General features: G+C 40.9%; 1 protein-coding gene across 5 annotated transcripts in view; it reads left to right on the plus strand.

Moving 5' to 3' along the window:
* PAK5 (p21 (RAC1) activated kinase 5) overlaps positions 1 to 19,278 on the plus strand; it is a 317,484-nt gene extending 298,206 nt beyond the window's left edge. For all 5 annotated transcript variants that reach the window (XM_058684892.1, XM_058684893.1, XM_058684894.1 and 2 more), the window contains 4 exons: positions 177 to 303; positions 12,813 to 12,938; positions 14,510 to 14,644; positions 17,077 to 19,278. In XM_058684892.1, coding sequence (XP_058540875.1) covers positions 177 to 303; positions 12,813 to 12,938; positions 14,510 to 14,644; positions 17,077 to 17,232 — 544 coding nt within the window. In that variant the 3' untranslated portion in view covers positions 17,233 to 19,278. The remainder of the gene's footprint in view (positions 1 to 176; positions 304 to 12,812; positions 12,939 to 14,509; positions 14,645 to 17,076) is intronic.
* Positions 19,279 to 19,981: the final 703 nt, after the last annotated feature.

Raw genomic sequence — 19,981 nt, forward strand, 5'->3', positions numbered from 1 at the left:
AGCCTTAGGTTCTGGGAGTCACATTCTAAGATTTCTTTGTACTTGCCTGTAGATTTTCCAGACATGGGCTGGAGAGCATGGACTGGTACAATAGAACCAAGGGAACTGCCTCTCTTGATCATTTCAAAGATGTTCTTAAAACTGTCTTCACTCCTTAAATGTTATTTCCTTTCTAGAATGAATGAAGAACAGATAGCCACCGTCTGTCTGTCAGTTCTGAGAGCTCTTTCCTACCTTCACAATCAAGGAGTGATTCACAGGGACATAAAGAGTGACTCCATCCTCCTGACAAGTGATGGCCGGGTAAGATTTCATGTTTGACCTCTACATGGTTTACCTTGTCACTTTGTCTGTCATGGGCATTCTCCTCCGAAGAATACTTTCTCATAATTCTAAGTTTCCTTGCTCACAAGTCACCCACTGCCCTTCCCAGAAGGCTCGCCAAAAGGAAATTACTATTCTCTGTGTCATTCTGTTAGTCAGAATTCTCTGTGATCTGAATTTGATGGATGACTTTCCCCTTTAACAATGAGTGTAGGAAGTAATAGAAACTATGAAAATTTCTTTTTCTTCTTTGTTCTTATTTTTGTTGGGGGAGAAGAGAGGACTTTTCTGGGGATTTGTCCACCCTCATTGTGGGGTTGTGCATGTCTGTAATATCTCTCAGAGTTCCTGAGGGAAATACGAGACAAACTCCAGCAGACAACTTGAGGAGAGTTTAATAACCGTGTCGGCAGATGTAGACAAGTCATAAGGAAGAGAACATGAGGATTAGTGTGGTACTCTAGAATGGAGTGCCACTCTTACTACCCCCTGCCTGAGGAAGTGAGACAGGGAACTGGCTACTGGAATCTGAAAATAAACATTGTTGTCTGAAGTGGGATGCCTGGCAGGAACTCTGATCTTTGGTGGAAGACAGACCACGGTAAATCTGCAGGATTGGAGCTGGGAGGATAAATGCCTAACCTTACTTCATTCCTTTCTTCTGGTCCCTTATGGGTTCTCCCCATTGGCTGAACCCAATCAGAAGCCATCAGTAAGGTCAACACAGGTTGGCCTCCCAGGGCTCAGAGAAGGGAGGAGAATAGATCTGGAAAGGCAAACAAAAGATATCCATCACACTAGCTTATCCCCAGGCCCAGATTTCTGCATTTCCCATTACTACAGCCTGCTCAAGGGATTCTGCTGAAACTCATCAGCCATGCTGGGTTACAAAAGGATATAGAATACAATAGCCAGGGGATGAATGAGTTGACGTTTCAAGACAGTCTTAGTTAGATGGAAGAGTTTTGAAGCATAGATTTTCATCATGTAGACCCTTTTAACCTCCCTGAAACTCCCCCCAGAGGTAATGGCCATGGCATGTAGGGAGCCAGCTGTCCCTTTAATATACCTGTCTTTTAAAACCTCAGCCATGTGGAAAATGTTCATGTCGCATTACAATTGCCCAAGAATGATCAGAGGGCAGCCAGAAGAAACTGCTGAAGCACTTTGGCTTTTTTCAAGGGAAAAGATTGTTTTGAAATCTCTTTTGTTTTGAAGAGGTTGTCAATTCTATTGTGGAAAATTCAGGAAATTCGGAAAAGTATAAAGGACAGAATAAAGATCACCCTTAATACCATTTCCCATTTTTCCCCACATTTCCCTGTATAGCATACTTGCAAACTTGGAATTATTTTTTAATGGGCGGTTTTAAGTACTGCTTTTTGCATTACTATGGCTGAATTTTTTTAAGTTTTTATTGATTTATTGTGAGGGAGAGAGAGAGAGAGAGCACCTAAGCAGGGGAGGGTGAGAAATAAGGAGAGACAGAATTCCAAGTAGGCTCCGCACCATCAGCACAGAGCCCCTATACCAGTCTTGAACTCATGAAACGTGAGATCATGATCTGAACTGAGATCAAGAGTCCGACGCTTAACCTACTGTACCACCCAGGTGCCCCATGAATTTTTTTTTAAGAGGATATGGGAGTATGCCTTAGTCAGCTTTTGCTACATAACAAACCACTCTACACTTAGTGGCTTAAAAAGACAACCATGTATTCGCTCACAGTTCTGGGTCAGCATTTGAGCTGCCCTCTGCTGAAACAGCTTGTCTCTGCTCCATGTGGCATCAGCTGAGCTCACTCTTGCTTCTGTGGCCAGCCTGCTGCTGATGGCCTCACTCCTTCGACCGGCACTCGCCATGTGTCCTGCATCTCCCAGCAGACTATCACAGGCTTATTTCCATGGTGTCTATGGCAAGGTTCCCAGCAGGAGCAAGGGAGGCAAGCCTCAGTGCACACTTTTGAACCCTCTGCTTATATCTTGTTTGCTAATGTCCCTATGGGCAAAATAAGTCACACAGTCAAGCCTAGATGCATGGGATAGGGAAGTAGACTTTACCTGTTGATGAGAGAAGATGCAGACTCACATTGCAAAGGGATGTGGGTCCAAGGAGAGGAAAGGTATGTGGCCATGTTGCACATTCTCCCAGACAGGGTGCTATGGGAAATGGGTTGGAACCTTCCCCTGGCCGGACTCAGGAAAGTACTTATGCGAGGTTCCATGACCTCAGAACACAATTTACAAAGCACTGAACTGGTCCACAGCTTGGCCCTCAGGACTGGTGCTTACAGAAAAAAAGAAAAAGAAAAAGCTGGGCCATTTCAAGCCAGGCTTTTGCCCCTTATTTCTGGAGACTGCTGACAAAGACTTCCTTGCTACAAGTACATGTCAGATGTCAAAATCAGACATGAGACTAAGATAATTCATTTAAATCAGCTTAAAGATCTCCCCTCCCCACAATGTACAAAAGGTTATTAAATCATTCGGTGTCATTCTTGAGGGTGGACCTATGCTTCAAACATGTCCTGCATTTCCATGTACCCAGCAAAGAGTTCCTGGGGGCTGGCACATGGTAAGTGCTTTTAGTCTTACTGGTTTGCTCGCTCCCTCCTTCCACAAATACTCACTGAATATCTGCTCTGTGCCAGGGGAGTTCTAGGTCCTACAGGTGAACAAAGCAAAACTGCTACTTTCATTAAGCTTATTTGGGACATGGGGGTAGGATAAATCCACAAATAAAATCATCTCCAGGCAGGCGGTGATAAGCACTAAGTTTTCGATAATTAATTTAAGCAGAGTAAGGATATGGTAGAAAGTGATAAAAGTGTGGGATCATAGAAGTCCCCCTGAAGTGATGATGCTACAGCAGAGACTGAGGGAGTAGGTACAATGGCTGTCAGGGTGAGAGTGTTCCAGAAAAGGCAACAAGCAGCATGTGGAGTGGATCCTGTGGCTCTTGGCCATGTTGCCCAGAGTGTGTTCATTCACACCTCAGGACAACACACACACCATATTGACTCTAGTGGGCTCCTTCAGTTTCCGTAGAGAAAGGAATTTTTTTTTTTTTTAAGAATGAGAGCCAAGGGGTACCTGGGTGGCTCACTTGGTTGAGCATCTGACTTTTGATTTTGGCTCAGGTCATGATCTCATGAGTTCAGGGGATTGGGCCCCACATAGGGCTCTGTGCTGACAGCACAGAGCCTATTGGGATTCTCTCTTTCCCTCTCTCTGCCTCTGTCCCACTTGCGCTGTCTCTTCCTTTCTCTCTGTCCCTTCCCGGCTTGCTCATGTGCACTCTTTCTCTCAAAATAAATAAATAAATTACTAAAAAAATTTGAAAAAAGAGTAAGAATCAGGATAGAGTGTGGCTACTTCAAGAAAATTTTGTACTAATTTGTTTCGTACTCATTTATTAGAGCATGAAGTTTTGCAGTGGAGAAAACATTCTCATTTACTTATTGTTGTTGTAACAAATCACTCCAATGCTTAGGGTCTTGAAAGTCACTTCAGTGTTTTTACATGGCTCTGGTGGTTGGCTGGGCTCTACTAGCCAGGACTGCTCTGATTCGTGGTGAGACACTGCATCTAGAAGTCTTCCTCACTTACATGTCAGGTAGTCAGGGCTGGCTGGTGGCTGGGCACTCAGCTGAGCCATCAACTGGAACACCTACAATGTGACCTCTCTGGGTGGCCTTCCCCACAGCATGGAGGCTGGACTCCAAAAAACCAAGATGGAACCACGTGGAATTTTTATGACCCAGCCTCAAAGTCCCCGAAGGCCACTTCTCCTGCAGCTACAGGCCTTCCAGCTCAGGAGGAGGGAATGTAAAGCCCTCTCCAGTGGGAGGAGGATCGAGTTATATGGTCAGAAGAGCTCATGGTCTGGGGGATATTATTGTTGGCTTTTTCTGGAAAGCATTGTCATGTAAGCTGTATACTGAGTTTTCTTCTTGGTGGGAGATGTACAGCATCATTAACCCTTAGAGAAGTACAAATTAAAACTAGGATATGCCACTTAATACCTAGAGGACTGGCTAAGATGAAAAATAGTGATAATACCACTTATGGGAATGTGAAATAGTAGACACTCTGGAAAACAGTTCCTTTCAAAACTAAAAATGGACTTTCCATGCAATTGCATTCTTAGGCATATATTCCAGAAAAAAAAATGGAAACTTATTTTCACACAGAAATTTCCACACAAACGTTTATAGCAGTTTTATTTATAAAAACCCAGAACTAGAAACAACCCAAGTGTCCTTCACAGAGTGAATGGTCAAACAGATGGTGATTTGTCTATACCATGGAATACCACTCAGCAAAAAGAAACAGGAATGAATGAGTGATACATGTAAGAGCTTGGATGAACCTCAAGGAAATTGTGCTAAGTGGGGGGGGAAAAGCCAATCTCAAAAAGATACATGCTGCATAATTCCATGTATATTACATTTGTGAAATAACATAATTATAGAGATGCACAACAGTGTAGTGGTTGCAGGGGTGAGGGACTGCAGGGCGATTGTAAAGGGGCAGCACAAGGAGTCTTATGGTGACAGTAGAGTTGGGTACCTTGAGTGTGGGGGTTGTTACTCAAGCCTACAATATGATTCAGTTGCAAAGTATTTACACACACTCACACACTACATACATAAATGAGTTCATGTACAAATGATTATATCCTAGCAAGCTCTATGGACTGTACCAACACCACTTTCTTTGTGTTGATATTATACTACAGTTGTATAAGATGCCAGCAGGAGGGAAGACTGTGTGCACATTTCTTTGCAGCTTCTTATGAATCTAGAATTATTTCAAATAAAAAATCTAGAAGAGACAGTGAATTGCTCAGGTTTCTTTTAAAAGGATAAATCCTTTCTGGCCTCTTCCAAGACTAGAAGGGGATGATTTGCTATCAAAGTTAAACCGTTCGCTGTTTTTCTGTTGCAGAAATAATGTCTAGTGAGTCACTAATTCGCATTTAGCGGGGGGAAGGGGGGGTGGTATTTGGTGTTTGAAAAGGAAAATGAATAGAGCAGTTGCAAGAATTACATGAAGTAATCTGTGTAAAACCGGTCAAAGAAAACCAGGTACAAGGTAGATGCTCAGAGAGGATGATACCCCCTTTTTAATTAAATTCATCTATGATCTTTCTTTGGCCCAAGACTTACATTTGAGAGATGATACTTAGGAGCCACTAGACACTGAATGATTTAACTTTTACCAAATTCATTGGCTAGAATGGCATTCAAACCCATGATCTATTAAGCCAAGTGCCTATATTGAAAAGGGACATACACGGTGATTTTTATGGCCCTCTTTTTTTTAACTAAAATTTGATTGCCACAATTCACGAACCAGGACATTTCACATAAAATTTCAGATTCCTGTCTTCCTTTAAAAAATCTAAGTATCTTTGGGGCACCTGGGTGGCTCAGTCAGTTGGGCGACCGACTTCGGCCCAGGTCATGATCTCACGGTTCGTGGGTTCGAGCCCTGTGTTGGGCTCTGTGCTGACAGCTAAGAGCCTGGAGCCTGCTTTGAATTCTGTGTCTCCCTCTCTCTCTGCCCCTTCCCCACTCATGCTCTGTCTCTCTGTCTCTCAAAAATAAACACTGAAAAAAAATTTTAATAAAAAATAAAAAAATAAAAAAATAAAAAATCTAAGTATCTGGGGTACCTGGGTGGCTCAGTCGGTTAAGCATCCAACTCTTGATTTTGGCTCAGATCCTGAGCTCACAGTTGATGGGATCGAGCCCCCAGTTGGGCTGTGTGCTGACAGCATAGAGTCTGCTTGGGATTCTCTCTCTCTCCCTCTCTCTGCCCTCCCCTGCTCTCATGCACTCTCTCTTTCAAAATAAATAAACATTTGAAAAAATCTAAGTATCTGACAACAGTTTGCCTGAATTCACACATGGCAGTAATGGCGGTGGTGTGATGAGGGTGAATAGCGCCTTGGAGAATGCTGTTGGTGCCACACCCATACCTTCACCAGACTCCGTCTTTCAGTACTCACTAGTTCTACCTCCCGGTGCCACCACTGGCATCCCTTTTTCTGGGGACTTTCTCCAGCTACTGCAGTCTGTTCTCCCAGTACACAGAAGGCTAGAAATTCCAGAGAATTAACATTCATGTTCCCTAGGAGCAGCCCAGGATTAAGTGATGGGAGTTGCTGTAGAAATACCCAGCTCTCTTGTCCTTGTGTGGACTAGCTCTGAGGCACTGTTCTGTGGTCTCCCAGACTTCCTCATCAGGAATGAGCTCTAGTTCCCACAGTGGTAACTAACCTTTGACTGACTGCCTTCCCTTCCCTGCTATATATCTCCGTTTCACTACCAGTGTTTCCTATGTCTCCCCAATAAATGACTTGCACTGAATCCTTGTCTCACAATGTGCTCAGAGGGGGCAAGGGCTGAACTAATCCAACCTCCAGAGATAATGTAATGTGTTTGTACCCTCTCTTTCACAGGATTTAAAATGAGGGTAAAGGGTAGAAAAGTGGCCATAGATGTCAACAAGGGCCTGTGACTATTCCACACCCCCTGTACTATACCCTGACAATCATCTGGAAGTCAGTGTCTCTTCACCAAAGGCATGTACCCCTAGTTTTCCATGGTCTCCACCCAACCCATTAAATTCATTGATAATTTGCCTGGCCCTCTTAGGCATTTGAGTGTTTTTGTCTCTCAAGTAACTGGAATTTTAACAATTAGAAGACCTGAAGATTATCTCCAAGAAGCTCTTTCTAAATGAAGAAAGATGGGAACATGTTCCATACCTTGCATAAATTCATTCATTTCCCATAGTCTCTGAGATATACCCAGGCTCTGTGTGCTCTCTCTCCCCTGCTACTCCACAGAGGCGGCTTTTCCTACATAGGAAACACAGCCTGACAAGTCAGGAGACTGGGTCTGAGTCCTCCTCTAATACCATTGTACAGTCTTGGGCAAGCTCCCACCCTGTCCCACTTAGTCAAATGGCAGAGGAGCCGGCTGAGGCCACTATACTGGTCCACCTTAGCTGCTGTGATGGCCTCCCTCTCCTCTCTGGTTGAGGAGTTGAAGAAGCTGGAGACACCTTCATCCATCTGGCCCCTTCTGTTACCTTTCTCTGTTCCTTTGTCCCTGGGCCATTGTTCTTAAAACAGAAGTTCTCAAACCTTTCAAACCTTAGTGAGCATAAAACCTTGGCCAAAAACCAAATTCTTGGGTCCCCACCCCAGAGATTCTGATTCAGCCAGACTGGATGATACCCAAGAACCTGCATCTCTCCCAAGTTCCCACGGGATGTTGATGCTACACGTTTTGAGTACCATTGCCTTATAGGAAGAACCCAGGAACCAGGCACAAAAAGCATCCATCTGTTTGCCTTAGCAAAACCTAGAGCAGATGCATGAATTCTTTCGAGTGTATGCAGTTTACAAAATGAGGATTTTACCTTCTCTTTTAAACCTGTAGCTATCTTGTAGATAGACTCTCCCCCCAGCCACCTCCCATGTTTTTATGTGGCCCCTGGTTCCTAGCCAGGGCACACTGAGATGAACAAGATGTCAGCTTTATTTTTTTTTATTTTTTTTATTTTTTTTTAAGATGTCAGCTTTAAAGAGCAGCTTTGAGCTCTGACCTCTGGTTTCTTGTCTGGCCCGTGGGGAACAGGCTGCGTCTCCTCCTTTTTTTTAGGGGTTGGCCATGTTCTAGCTACAAGTCTCTTAGCCTAACTGCATTAGTGAGACAGAGTGTTTCCTAATACACCATGCTGTACAGTTCTATCTCAAATAAGGCTCAGCTTAGAGTCTGTGTGATTTTCTTTGAAGATCTCCCTACAGTACTTTATTATACTCATTACTTAAGTTCCCATTATCTACTTTCAGATTTATTTGGAAGAGTGTTGTGTGCAATTATGTTCTTTTAGAGAATTGTCTCTTTTATGTCCTTGGATGAGTAAAAAAAAAAATCATGTAAAAGCAGTTGCACTTCTACAACAGAGGAACAGGCCTAGCTTCCTAGTGTTGAGTTTCAGTCTCTCACCTTACATATTGCCGAGATAATTATTAGTCTGGCAGGTTTGGGTTTTTTTTTTTTTTTTTTTTTTTTTTTTTTTTATGTCTAGAAGAAGAAAGCCACATTAGAGGTATTAAAAGCTGCCAATACCAAAATGCTGATACATTCACCTCCTTAATTCATATTTTTTAAAATCTACAGGCAAAAAATATGCTTTGGCAAAATTTTCCCCCTCCACTGTCTGTATAGTAGGATTGCAAATTTATTCACACCAAAGCTTTGGAAATAACCACACATGCATGCACCATCAATTATAGATTCTCTGCTTCTTTTTTTTTTTAATGTTTATTTATTTTTGAGAGAGAGAATCCCAAGCAGGCTCTGCACTGTCAGGGCAGAGCCTGACACAGGGCTCAATCCCATGAACCGTGAGATCATGACCTAAGCCAAGATCAAGAGTCAGAGACTTAACCAACTGAGCCACGCAGGTGCCCCTAATTTCTCTGCTTCTTAAAACTGATCTGCACTTCTTCACAAAGCTCCACTGATGAAAAGAAAAGAAAAGAAAAGAAAAGAAAAGAAAAGAAAAGAAAAGAAAAGAAAAGAAAAGAAAAAAGACTTTTAATTCAGTCCATTAAATTTAGCCTGCTTCAATAATTTAAACATTGTCTGTCAAAGTTCAACCACATTATTATAAGCTTCAGCTGATACCTTAGAACCTCAGTCTTTCAGATTTGGCCACCATCTACTCCATATTACCACTTCCTACCACCCTCTTTCTCAAAGGGTCTGGGAGAATAAGGGACAAATGTGGCTTATGGGAATTCAAAGTAAAGGATATTAGACCCATTTTGTTCCGTTCTGGTCCCTGCCTTGGCATAACTGGCTTCTTCTACCAAGACTGGTGACTACTGATGATTAACAGGTCACACAGCTACTGGACTTTTCAGGAAGGTGTCTTCTGCAGCATTTCACAAATCTAGCCTCTTTCTTCAAGTCTTGAAAGCCATCCTGAAGCTCCTCGTGTCAACCACTTCCTCATTCCCTCACTGAGATCTGCAGGAGCTCTGGGCCCCTGCACAGTAGACCAAGACCATGGAAGCCAGAAGCGTTGCCTCAGGTTCTCTGCCATCCACTCTGTTGTGCCATCTCTCCACGGGGGCCACGTTGAGCAGAGCCAAGGTTGATGTTCAGCCAGTATTCACTACTATGCCTATACCCATATTAAAATATTGCAATATTTTCATGCTTGTTAGTTAATAGCCACTGTTTCAAGTCATTGGAGTATCCCCCATTATGACAGCCCTTTACTGGGAAGCCCCTGCCTTATTAAAGATAGTAAAACCCCAGGAAAACTCCAGGACACAGCTCAACTTTATGTCTGGATTCCAATTGACCTAGATGATTCTGGTTATTAAATATTTTGAATACTACCTCTGAACACAGATACATGTGGCTTCTCCTCTCCCTTGCTTGTTTGGTGGTGTATGCTACTTAGATATTTCTGAAGGCCACCACCATCTGCTTGGGTGACAGAAGTGATATATAATAAATTGGGACCTGCCATAATCAAATCACTGCTCTTTGCCTTCTTCTGCAAATAATCCCAGGCTAAAAAGGATTGGACTATAGGATTTTCACTTCTCTGAATTGTAGATTCCTTTTACAATAGGGCAGCAAGGATTATGGACCAGCTACTATGGCCACAGCTCTCTCTTTATACTACATGGGAAGTCTATGATCTGACTCATCTGGGTTTGATGCTTGATATGCCAAAGCAGTGGAGAAAAATCATCTCTCCATTAAACCAGCTTTCTATAGCATTCCATCTGAAGCATTTCAATCTCTTCCCACCCCAAACCACACCAACACTAACCTTGGCCTGATTAGAGAGGAGATCATGAACAAGGAAATAGAAAAAGACCCCAATAATTTCTGAAACATTATTCCCACTTCATCTGTGTTCCAACTTTGATTCTAGTAACAGCTGTCTTCAGTAAGTCAATAGTGGTTTCAGAAAGAGTAACAATGTGTCCTCTACCACATGATCTGCTATCATATATGTATGTGTCATTATAAAATAAATCAATCTAGTAACATGTGTTTTTGGTTACCTACTGTTTTCCCAGCTTTTAAGGAACACAGTGAGGCTTCACAATTAAGAGGTAGAACCGTTGCCTCTGAGGACTGTCATCTCTAGTTGGAGGGACAAAATCAGCATCAGAAAATAGTTCAATATTGAGTGAGTGCTAAATTCTCTCACATCTGGAAAGGAGAGAGATCAATATGGGCTCTTGAGAAAAAATCTGGAGGAAGTGAGAAGTGACCAGGGCCTTGAAATATGCTTAAAAATTGAATATACTTACCCACTAAGATTAGGAAGTAGGCAGAGATGTTCCCCTTCACCTCTCCTTTTCAACATCATACTAGATGTACTAGCATATGCAGTAATTCAAAAAAAAAAAGAACAATAAAAGTTATACATACTGGGAAGAAAGAAGTAAAACTGTCTTTCTTCATAGATGACATGATCATCTATGTATAAAATCCAAAAGAATTGACAAGAAAAACTAAAACTATTACAAGGTTGCAGGATGTATGGTTTTAAACAGAATTACATCATTTTGCTATATGCTAGTAATGAACAAGTGGAATTGGAAATTAACACAGTGCCATTTACACTAACACCCTAAGATTAAACATTTAGGTATAAGTCTAACAAAATGTATACTCAATTTATATGAGGGAATCTACGAAACAGTGACAAATGAAATCAAAGGACTAAATAAATGTAGAGATATTCCATGTTCATGGATAGAAAGACTCAGTATTGCCAAAATGTCATTTCTTCCCAACTCAATCTATAGATTCAATGCAATCCCAGTCAAAATCCAAGCAAATTATTTTGTAGATATTGACAAGCTGATTCTAAAGTGTGTGTGAAGAGGCAAAATACCATCACACTAGCCAACGCTTATTAAAGAAGAAGAGCAAGGTCATGCAAGACTACCACTGCCTTACTTTAAGCCTTACTAGAAAGCTCTAGTCATTGAGACAGTGTTATTGGCAAAAGAATAGACAAATGGGCCAGTGGAACCAAATAGCCCAGAAATAGACCCACATAGAGTCAGCTGATCTTTGACAAGGGAACAAAAGCAATACAATGGACCAAAGATGGTCTTTTCAACAAATGGTACTGGAACAACTGGACATCCACAAGAAAAAAACTCTAGGCACAGACCTTATACCCTGCATATAACTCCATGTGGAAACATATATTCGATGGAAATCTAGGTTTAGAAGGGAGGAGAAAGAGATCTTAATTAAGCATGGGAGGAAGAAAAGTACCCAGCAAGAGCATATACAGAGAGAAGAGGTGAGGGTTAAGACCTGAACCCTAGGAAGCCCAGTCTTTAAGGCATAGGCAGCAGAGAGACAGCCAGAGAAAAGGGCTGAAACAATTCAGGGAGTTCTAAAGAGAATTAAGGGAGAATTTGTGCCATAGAGACTATACCTTTAATCTATGAGAATTTTTATTTTAAATGCCCATTCTGAACCATTGTTTTCTTTGCGTGTATTCTGTCATCACCAGTAGCCCTAAGTGGCAGTCCTCTTCAGTGAGGCCATCTGAAGTTCAGATCAAGTCATCATGAGCAGGAATCATGGCCCCCACAAATGAACTGAATCCTGGTTCTCTGAAGTATACACACTTGCAGGGTGCCTAATGGTCCAGTATGTTCTTAAGAGTAATCCTGAAAGCTCTGTGCAAGAGTTCTCAGGGCTTTTTTTAATGACATCTAAGGTAAATTTTATATATATATATATATATATATATATATATATATATATATATATATATATATATATATATATATGTTGGTTGGGTCATTAGGATGACCACCTTAAAGCCTTAGTACAAGTGCTAACATCCAGTTTCTATACCCATATTTCTACCTACACTGATGTTCACATTGGCAAATTCAATTTGTGATGAGAAAAAGAGGAAAACAAAAACAAGAGCCAATATTCAGCATTCTATAGAAATGGGGCCTTGCATTAATTCAAATATAGAAATGGGGTTGACGATTTTAATCTCATGGTACTTGGAAATCTAAATATGTTCAATGCAAAACAACCTAAATTCCAGCAGTTTGTACAAAACTCACGTGAAGAATAGCAATTCACTTACACTAAGCCATCATCTGTATATTAAGTATTAGAGTTGTGGGTTTGAATTTTAACAAATGTGTTATCTGGAGTGCAATTTGTAAATTTTTCTGGTTTCACATTTGCAAGTCAACCCTGGTGGAGCCATGAGAAGTTTTTCCATTAAAATGGATCATGCCTTTTCAATAAAAGGGTCTGACCACCTCCCATATTTCCAAGGCCTGTTCATGAGACTATTTTCTTTTGAATTTGAAATTCTCTTTCTCCATCTGGAAACTGGTATTATTAGATTGTTACCTTGTTATATTCCTTTCCTTTTCAGATAAAGCTATCTGACTTTGGTTTCTGTGCTCAAGTTTCTAAAGAGGTGCCGAAGAGGAAATCACTGGTTGGCACTCCTTACTGGATGGCACCTGAGGTGATTTCTAGGCTACCTTATGGGACAGAGGTAAGGGGGTGACAGTCATTGTTTGGGAGTGGCAGGACAGCAGGCTTAGGGATTCAGTGGTTCTGGGAGAGTTAAAGACCACAGATCAGGGTGATGACTTTGGACTCCACCTTTGACCCCGTTCACTAGACTTGTCACAGAGGAGGTTGTGGCAGGAAGGGGACTGGCTGTCATTGAGGAAATCACCACAACATTGACCCAGGGGCATTTATTGAGGTCCTAAACAGACACCGAGTGTGGGGGAGGTAGATCACTCAAACTCCAATCGCATCCTCTGTGGCAGGCACACTCAAAGCAAGGCAGTACAACTTGAAAAGTAGCCAGAGATGCACAGATGAGCAGGTGTCATAGAGGGAAAGAGAACAAATGTTTTCCCAGAGAAAAAAAATTATGTATGAATATTATAACATTTTAAAATATGGCACAATTTCTGTTTCCCTTGGAAAAGAAACAATTGCTCATGATCTATTAAGGGACAAGGTTTGGAAATGTGAAAATAAGGGGCCAGAAGGAGTGGAGGAAAAGCCTTCTAGGGAGGGAGTAGCATGAGTGAAGCTCTGAGACATACAAGTCTACACACAGGGCGGCAAGGAGTTCGTTCCGGCCAGACACACAACATTTCCACACATTATGGTGCAGAAGGTGATTCTAAGAGAGGAAAAGCATGAAGAGGCAGCATGGACCAGTGAACTAAGGATATTGGCAGAAGTGAAGGCAGACTCTGCTCTCTTTCCTTGTTTGCTCACCCTTGAATGAGTACTTGTTTTTATCACTGTGGTCCCAAGAGCATAAATTCTCAGTGAAGATTACAGCAAGGGTTATAACAGGAATGCAGCTAACTGATAAGAGGTATAATGAGGCTGTAACAGGGAAGTGGCTATAACTGGGAATTTATAGCACAGCGATGGCTTCTCGTTGTCCTGACTTCCCATTCTTTACTTGGAAAGAATTGCTTGTCATCCCTTCCTTTTCTTTTCTCCATTCCCTGAAAATGTTTTTACAAAGCAGAGTGTTGTGCATGCTGCTTCAAAATGACAAAATGCAAAGGAAATAACTCCAAAGTAGAGAAAGAAGAACTATTTTTAAAAATCCAATTAATAAAAGGATCAGCATATATCGTGTTGTGTAAAGTAGCTTTTTGCGGTTTGTTATGAATATGTCAGCTTCCCTTTTTTATGGTTTTAAATGCAACTTTCTTCTCTACATTCATAGTATAAAACTTTGGGTGTTTTCCTCATCTGTCCTGATAGGCCTGTAAACACAAAGTTAACAGTAAAAAAAAAAAAAAAAAAAAAAAAGTTCTGGACTCCTGAGCTCCAGAATGTTAACATATTCATGTGTACCTAAATGACAGAATCTTCACTGAAGTCACGTTTAGAAAGAAATGAAGACCATTAGCAAAAACTTTATAACTCAACAGTTCAGTTTATAAATCTGTGTTGTAAATTTTGAGAGTTTGCAAATACCACATTAATTTATAAATGGGTATGAATCTGTTGGGTCCCCTAGACACATCCAGAATTTCAGAATGTTCTCCTGGCCTGAGATAACCATTGGATTGTCCCTAACAGGTGGATATCTGGTCCCTCGGGATCATGGTGATAGAAATGATTGATGGTGAGCCCCCCTATTTCAATGAGCCCCCCCTCCAGGCAATGCGGAGGATTCGGGACAGTTTACCTCCAAGAGTGAAGGACCTACACAAGGTGAGAAACAGCATGTGTTGCTGAAGTTCAAAGTCATTCTTAGCTTCTCCATTCTCTCTGTAGTTTCAAAGACTTGCCTATCCTCCCCAGGAGTAGATCCTGGTTTATGGGCATGAACTTTGGAATTTGAATCATTTGGATTCAAATCTCTGCTCTTCCTGTTCACTCACTGGGCTAGGTACTTAGCCTCTCCATCTCTGAAGTCTATCTGTAAAATGGGATACAGTTGGCTCCTCTTTTGTAGGGTTGACTAGAAGAGTAAATCGGGCACTCCACAAGAACTCCCTCTCCGAGCACCTGTGACATACTGGGGACTGTCCTAATTACTGGGGATATCGTAGCACAAGACCTCAGATTTCCTGAGTCTCATAGAGCTTGTGTTCTAGTTGGGGAGTCAGATGGTAAACTATAAACAAATGAAGGAACAAAATTCATTTCAGACAGTGGTATATGCTATCAAGCAAATAAAACACTGTAATGCAGTGGAGTATGCAGGAGAGGGGATTCAGAGCTTGTTTAGGTTGAAGGGTGAAAGAATCCCTTTCTGAAGACAGATTAACTGAACTGGAATATGAATGGCAAGACGGAGCAAGATATGCAAAGATCTGGGAGAAAAATGTCTGAGGCAGAGGGAACAACAGGTGCAAAGGCCTTATGCCAAAATGGAAAGATTCTGTGGCTGACCAAAGTGAGCCAGAGAAAGGAGGAAGGCAAGATATGTCAGAGAGGTGGGCAGGGACTGGATCATACGGGCCATGAAGGGCATGGTTAAGGGACCAAGTAGGATCTTTCCTGTTTCCTAAGGATTGCCAGGTAGGGTCAAGCTCAGAAAAAAATGATGCTGAGTCAAAGAACCACCAGTCTGGGGCGCCTAGGTGGCTCAGTAGATTAAGCGCCTGACTTTGGCTCAAGTCATGATCTTGTAGTTCATGGGTTCAAGCCCCGCATTCAACTCTGAGCTGATAGTGGGGATCATTTGGGATTCTTTCTCTCCCTACACTCTCTGCTCCTCCACCACTTACATTTTCTCTCTCTCAAAATAAATAAATAAACTTTTTTAAAAAATAAAGAAAAACAAAAATTACCACTCTGGTAGCTGCCGGTGCAGGTGGAGGGACAGGGCTTGCTGGGAGGGGCCATTCCCATGAGATGATATAACACTGACCCAGACACACACCTCCCCTGCCCTCTGCCTCATGGCACTGAGAGGAAGTAAGGCTGCCTTTTAGGGCAGTATTACCCTCTTCCCCCACACCGAAGTCTTAGAGAAGAGCTCCCAATAGAATCACCCCTATAGTTGTGTGAACTTGCAAAACAAACAAACAAGCAAAAAACAACCAGGAGACTGTTTGAATCTAACAGGAGGTTAAAACCTTGACCAAATTGGAATAAGTTTATACAATTAAAAATGGCTAAAATAGCATGATATCAAAAGAGTCCCACATCCAAAAAGAATGGTGTGATGTTCTTCAATGTCATGTAGAAGAGAAGCCTTAATCCTAATGGTCAAAGATTAGACACTGCCCAAGGTTGTTTTCCAAATTGATAAATAATATGTGGTACAATTTAACAGTGAATGTTACACAGCATTCATGAAAAGGAGAAAGCTTTTACCATGCACATCAGGATGAATCCCACAGACGCAATGTTGAGTGAAAGAAGCCAGTGAAAGAGGGTGAAAGAGGAGACTTGATGGTATATGACTCCATTTCTATAAAGGACAAAAGAGGCAATGTTAATTCATGCTATTAGAAGTCAGGAGAGTGGTAATGGGTATTTGCAGGGAGATGGGTATTAACAGGAAGGGGGCCGGAGGTCAGCCCCTGGAGTGGTAGAAATGGTCTGTATTTTGGTGGGGCTGGAGAGTAATTAGGTGTAAATATATAGAAAAATACTACTGTAAAACATACACATCATATTTATACATTTGTATGTAAGATATACTTCAAAAAGTGAATTATAATGAATTGGAGAAAAACATGTTATCTGTGTCAGGTAACCCTACAGAAGCTTGTTTGTCTTCAAGAAGGGGGAGTCCACAAAGCCTAGATGGTTACAGTTAGAAAAATAAAACTATTCCATGTTTGTACCACATTTCATCATATATGTGTGACCAGTCCTTATAAATAGTAAGCACTTCATAATGCTGTTATTTCTATTATTATTCGATTTAGTCAGCAGATTGTCATTCTTTATTGCCATGTCATTTGCTCATATTATTTCAAACCTGAAGAAGGTAAAGAAAACATCTTATGTTAATAAAGGCAGTACCCGCTTTTTGCTTTCATAACTTCTATCTTCTTAAGCTGACTTTCTAGAATTCAATGTTGTTTGATAGAATGACTTAACTGGAAATTGGCTGGGAAACCACTCTAGGGGAACTAGTTGCATTTCTGTGTTAGTCCTCAGAATGGAATCTTGTGTTATCACAGGTTTCTTCAGTGCTCCGGGGATTCCTAGACCTGATGCTGGTGAGGGAACCCTCACAAAGAGCCACAGCCCAGGAACTCCTTGGACATCCATTCTTGAAACTGGCAGGTCCGCCATCTTGCATCATTCCCCTCATGAGACAATACAGACATCACTGAGCAAAGGATTCAGTGGAAGCGCTAGATGAGGACATAATTGTGGACTCTACCCAGCTGATTGGTGGGACAATGTGATGACAGGCAGGGTTCAACAGACCAGGGCATCTTCTTGTGTCTTAAATAGGCATCTCTCCACCGACAGCTGGCGTGATCATTTGGAACAAGGCTTTAATAAGTCATTATTATATTTTTCAGCCCTTCATCCAGCAAATCAGAAGGACTCAGTACAAACTCCGTTACGATATATCCTAGCCACATGCAGGGTAACGCATAGGATTTTCTATATTGAAAGAATACTTTTCTGGCAAAAAAAAAAAAAAAAAAAAAGAAAGAAAGAAAAAAAAGAAAGGAAAACAAAAAGCACTTTTTTCTTAATGGTAGCAGTGTAATGTATTTTGCAATGAATTTGTAATTTTTCTGTACGATAGTTTTGATAATTTATAGTACTTTGATGTCACGTAGCCATTGTATCAGTTGAAGTAATTGTTTACTAGCAAGAGTTTGAACAAAAGCCTTTCCTACTTTTTTATCCCTTTCAGAGAACCAACGATTCTTTAGGAACTTTGAATACTGAATGACTCTCAATCACCGTCAGCTTTAGTAGAATATCTTTCTTATCTTAACAAGTGTCTTACGTGATGGAGGAAGAATTAAGAGTGATGGTGATGGAGGCACACATTTCACTTATCCAACCAAAAATAATAAAATAAAATTTGAGCCACAATATGCCACCATGCTACTCCTTGGGATAAAGCTAAATATGGGGAAAAATCAAATTTTCCTTCAAGGCTATTAATCACAAGCCAGTATTTGCACAGCAGGGTGGTCCCCAGAGTGCCCTCTCTCAGATAGGTATGGCGTCCCCTTGTGGCCAAATTTCCCTCCATGGGAATAATTTCAGTGCTATGATCATTGGACTCAGTTCCCCAAATTGAATGTTTTAAGTAAGACTGTGAGAATTCCAGTCTCACCAAGGGAAAGGAGAGAGAACAGGGCAAGATGTTTGGGTTCGTTTGTCACTGTTTTTAAAACTCTGTATGCTAGCACACCAAACTCTTGTCTGTATTTACCTTTGTACCACAGTATTAATTGCTATTGTTCATGTGTTGTGCTGGAAGTTGAGGATGAATTAGGAAGGGGGTATCTTACCAGGTGTGCTCTGACTTCAGTTGTGACCATGTTATAATGTGTTTCCGACATAGGAGAGATGTACTGCTGACTAGATCTTCTTGAATGTTGATAACAATGAATGACGACTACAATACATTTTGTGTTGCTTGTTGGATGAATTTGCATGTTAACTGTAGGCCAATATAGATTTGCCTTTAAAAACTCTGGAAGAGCTACATAGTCATCATTAGTTTCTATTAATTATGCATCAGAAAAAAAAAGCCATTTGTTACCAAACTGGAAAACCAGAGGCTTTTCTTAATGACTTCACATACAGTAACAAAAAGGATTTGAAATGTATGAAAATGCTCTGGTTGCTCTAGGCATAATTAAGAATTTTTGTAATTAATAGGTTGCTAATTATTTATTATAGCTAAAAAAAGGGGGGGGGGAAGGCATAAAATGACCTCTACAGATTAGATTTTCAGTTTTTCCCCCAAACTGGAAATGTCTCACCCTAAATAGGATCTATAATTTTGTTTCATAAAACATAGCAAAGCAATGTTTTATGTAAAATATTAAAATATTGATATAAATATGTATGAATAAAAATCTAAATCCAGAAAATGGCCGTCCTAAAAGTTCATGGGACAGATTGTATTAATTTAACCAGGACTATGTAGAAGTAGAAAGAGAAAGAAAATCTTTTTTTAACCAGAACAAATATTAAAAACCATTGCAGAAAATAGTGGATTTTGGATTCCAAACATTTTCAACAGTGTAATGGAAATTTTTCTGTAATTTTCTTATCACTGGGTATTTTATAAATATTCATTGAGTTTACCAAAAGTTACTGTAGCTTAAAAGGTTTTGTGAGCACTAACTATTGGCAGAAACTGCACTTGCAAATAAAAATAAATGTTTGCCTTTTTCCCATCGTGTTATTAGAACATCCAGTGATTTCCCAAATTAGTTTTCTTGGGTAACCAAGAATGGTTTCTTTATGATCTTAAGGAATGTACATGAGTTAGTATAATGCTATATGTAACATCATGATGACATGAACCAAAGATAAATATTTCCATCCCCGGAGGTTACAGATGGTGTAAGACTGTGGTAAAGATACCGCAACTGAGAACAAAATTACTAAATTGTGGAAGGCCATGGGCAAGGAAAGCCAGGCTCATGGCTAAAGACCCTTACACCTTTTTCCTGTGTCAAAGATGCCGAATTGATCTGAAGGCTTTTACCAACAGAGACATAAAAAGGAGATTATTCTGGATCAGAGAAGGTATGTGGCTCTCTGGCAGCTGGAAAGAGAGTATTGGGTGCCTCTTCTTCTTTGGCAGACCAGAGAGACATTGACATTTATCCTGTGATGTTGAGAGGGACACTTGTATATAAAGAGCTTGTTTCTCACCTGGAAATTTCAGGTGGTGGAAACCCTCAGGAAATAGCCTGAGATAGCAGGATGAGAAAGGATGTAGTATATCATGTGCCAGGGAAGAGAAAGCTGGAAGCTTCCTCCCCCAGGCAGGAAGCCATTACAGAACATAGAAGAAGAGGTCCCTTTGTCTATGATAGATAATGGAGAGGGAACAGGGAACATATCAAACCATTAACCAAGTAATAAGATGCC

The sequence above is a fragment of the Neofelis nebulosa genome, chromosome 9 (assembly GCF_028018385.1).
Source record: "Neofelis nebulosa isolate mNeoNeb1 chromosome 9, mNeoNeb1.pri, whole genome shotgun sequence".
Lineage (NCBI taxonomy): Eukaryota > Metazoa > Chordata > Mammalia > Carnivora > Felidae > Neofelis > Neofelis nebulosa.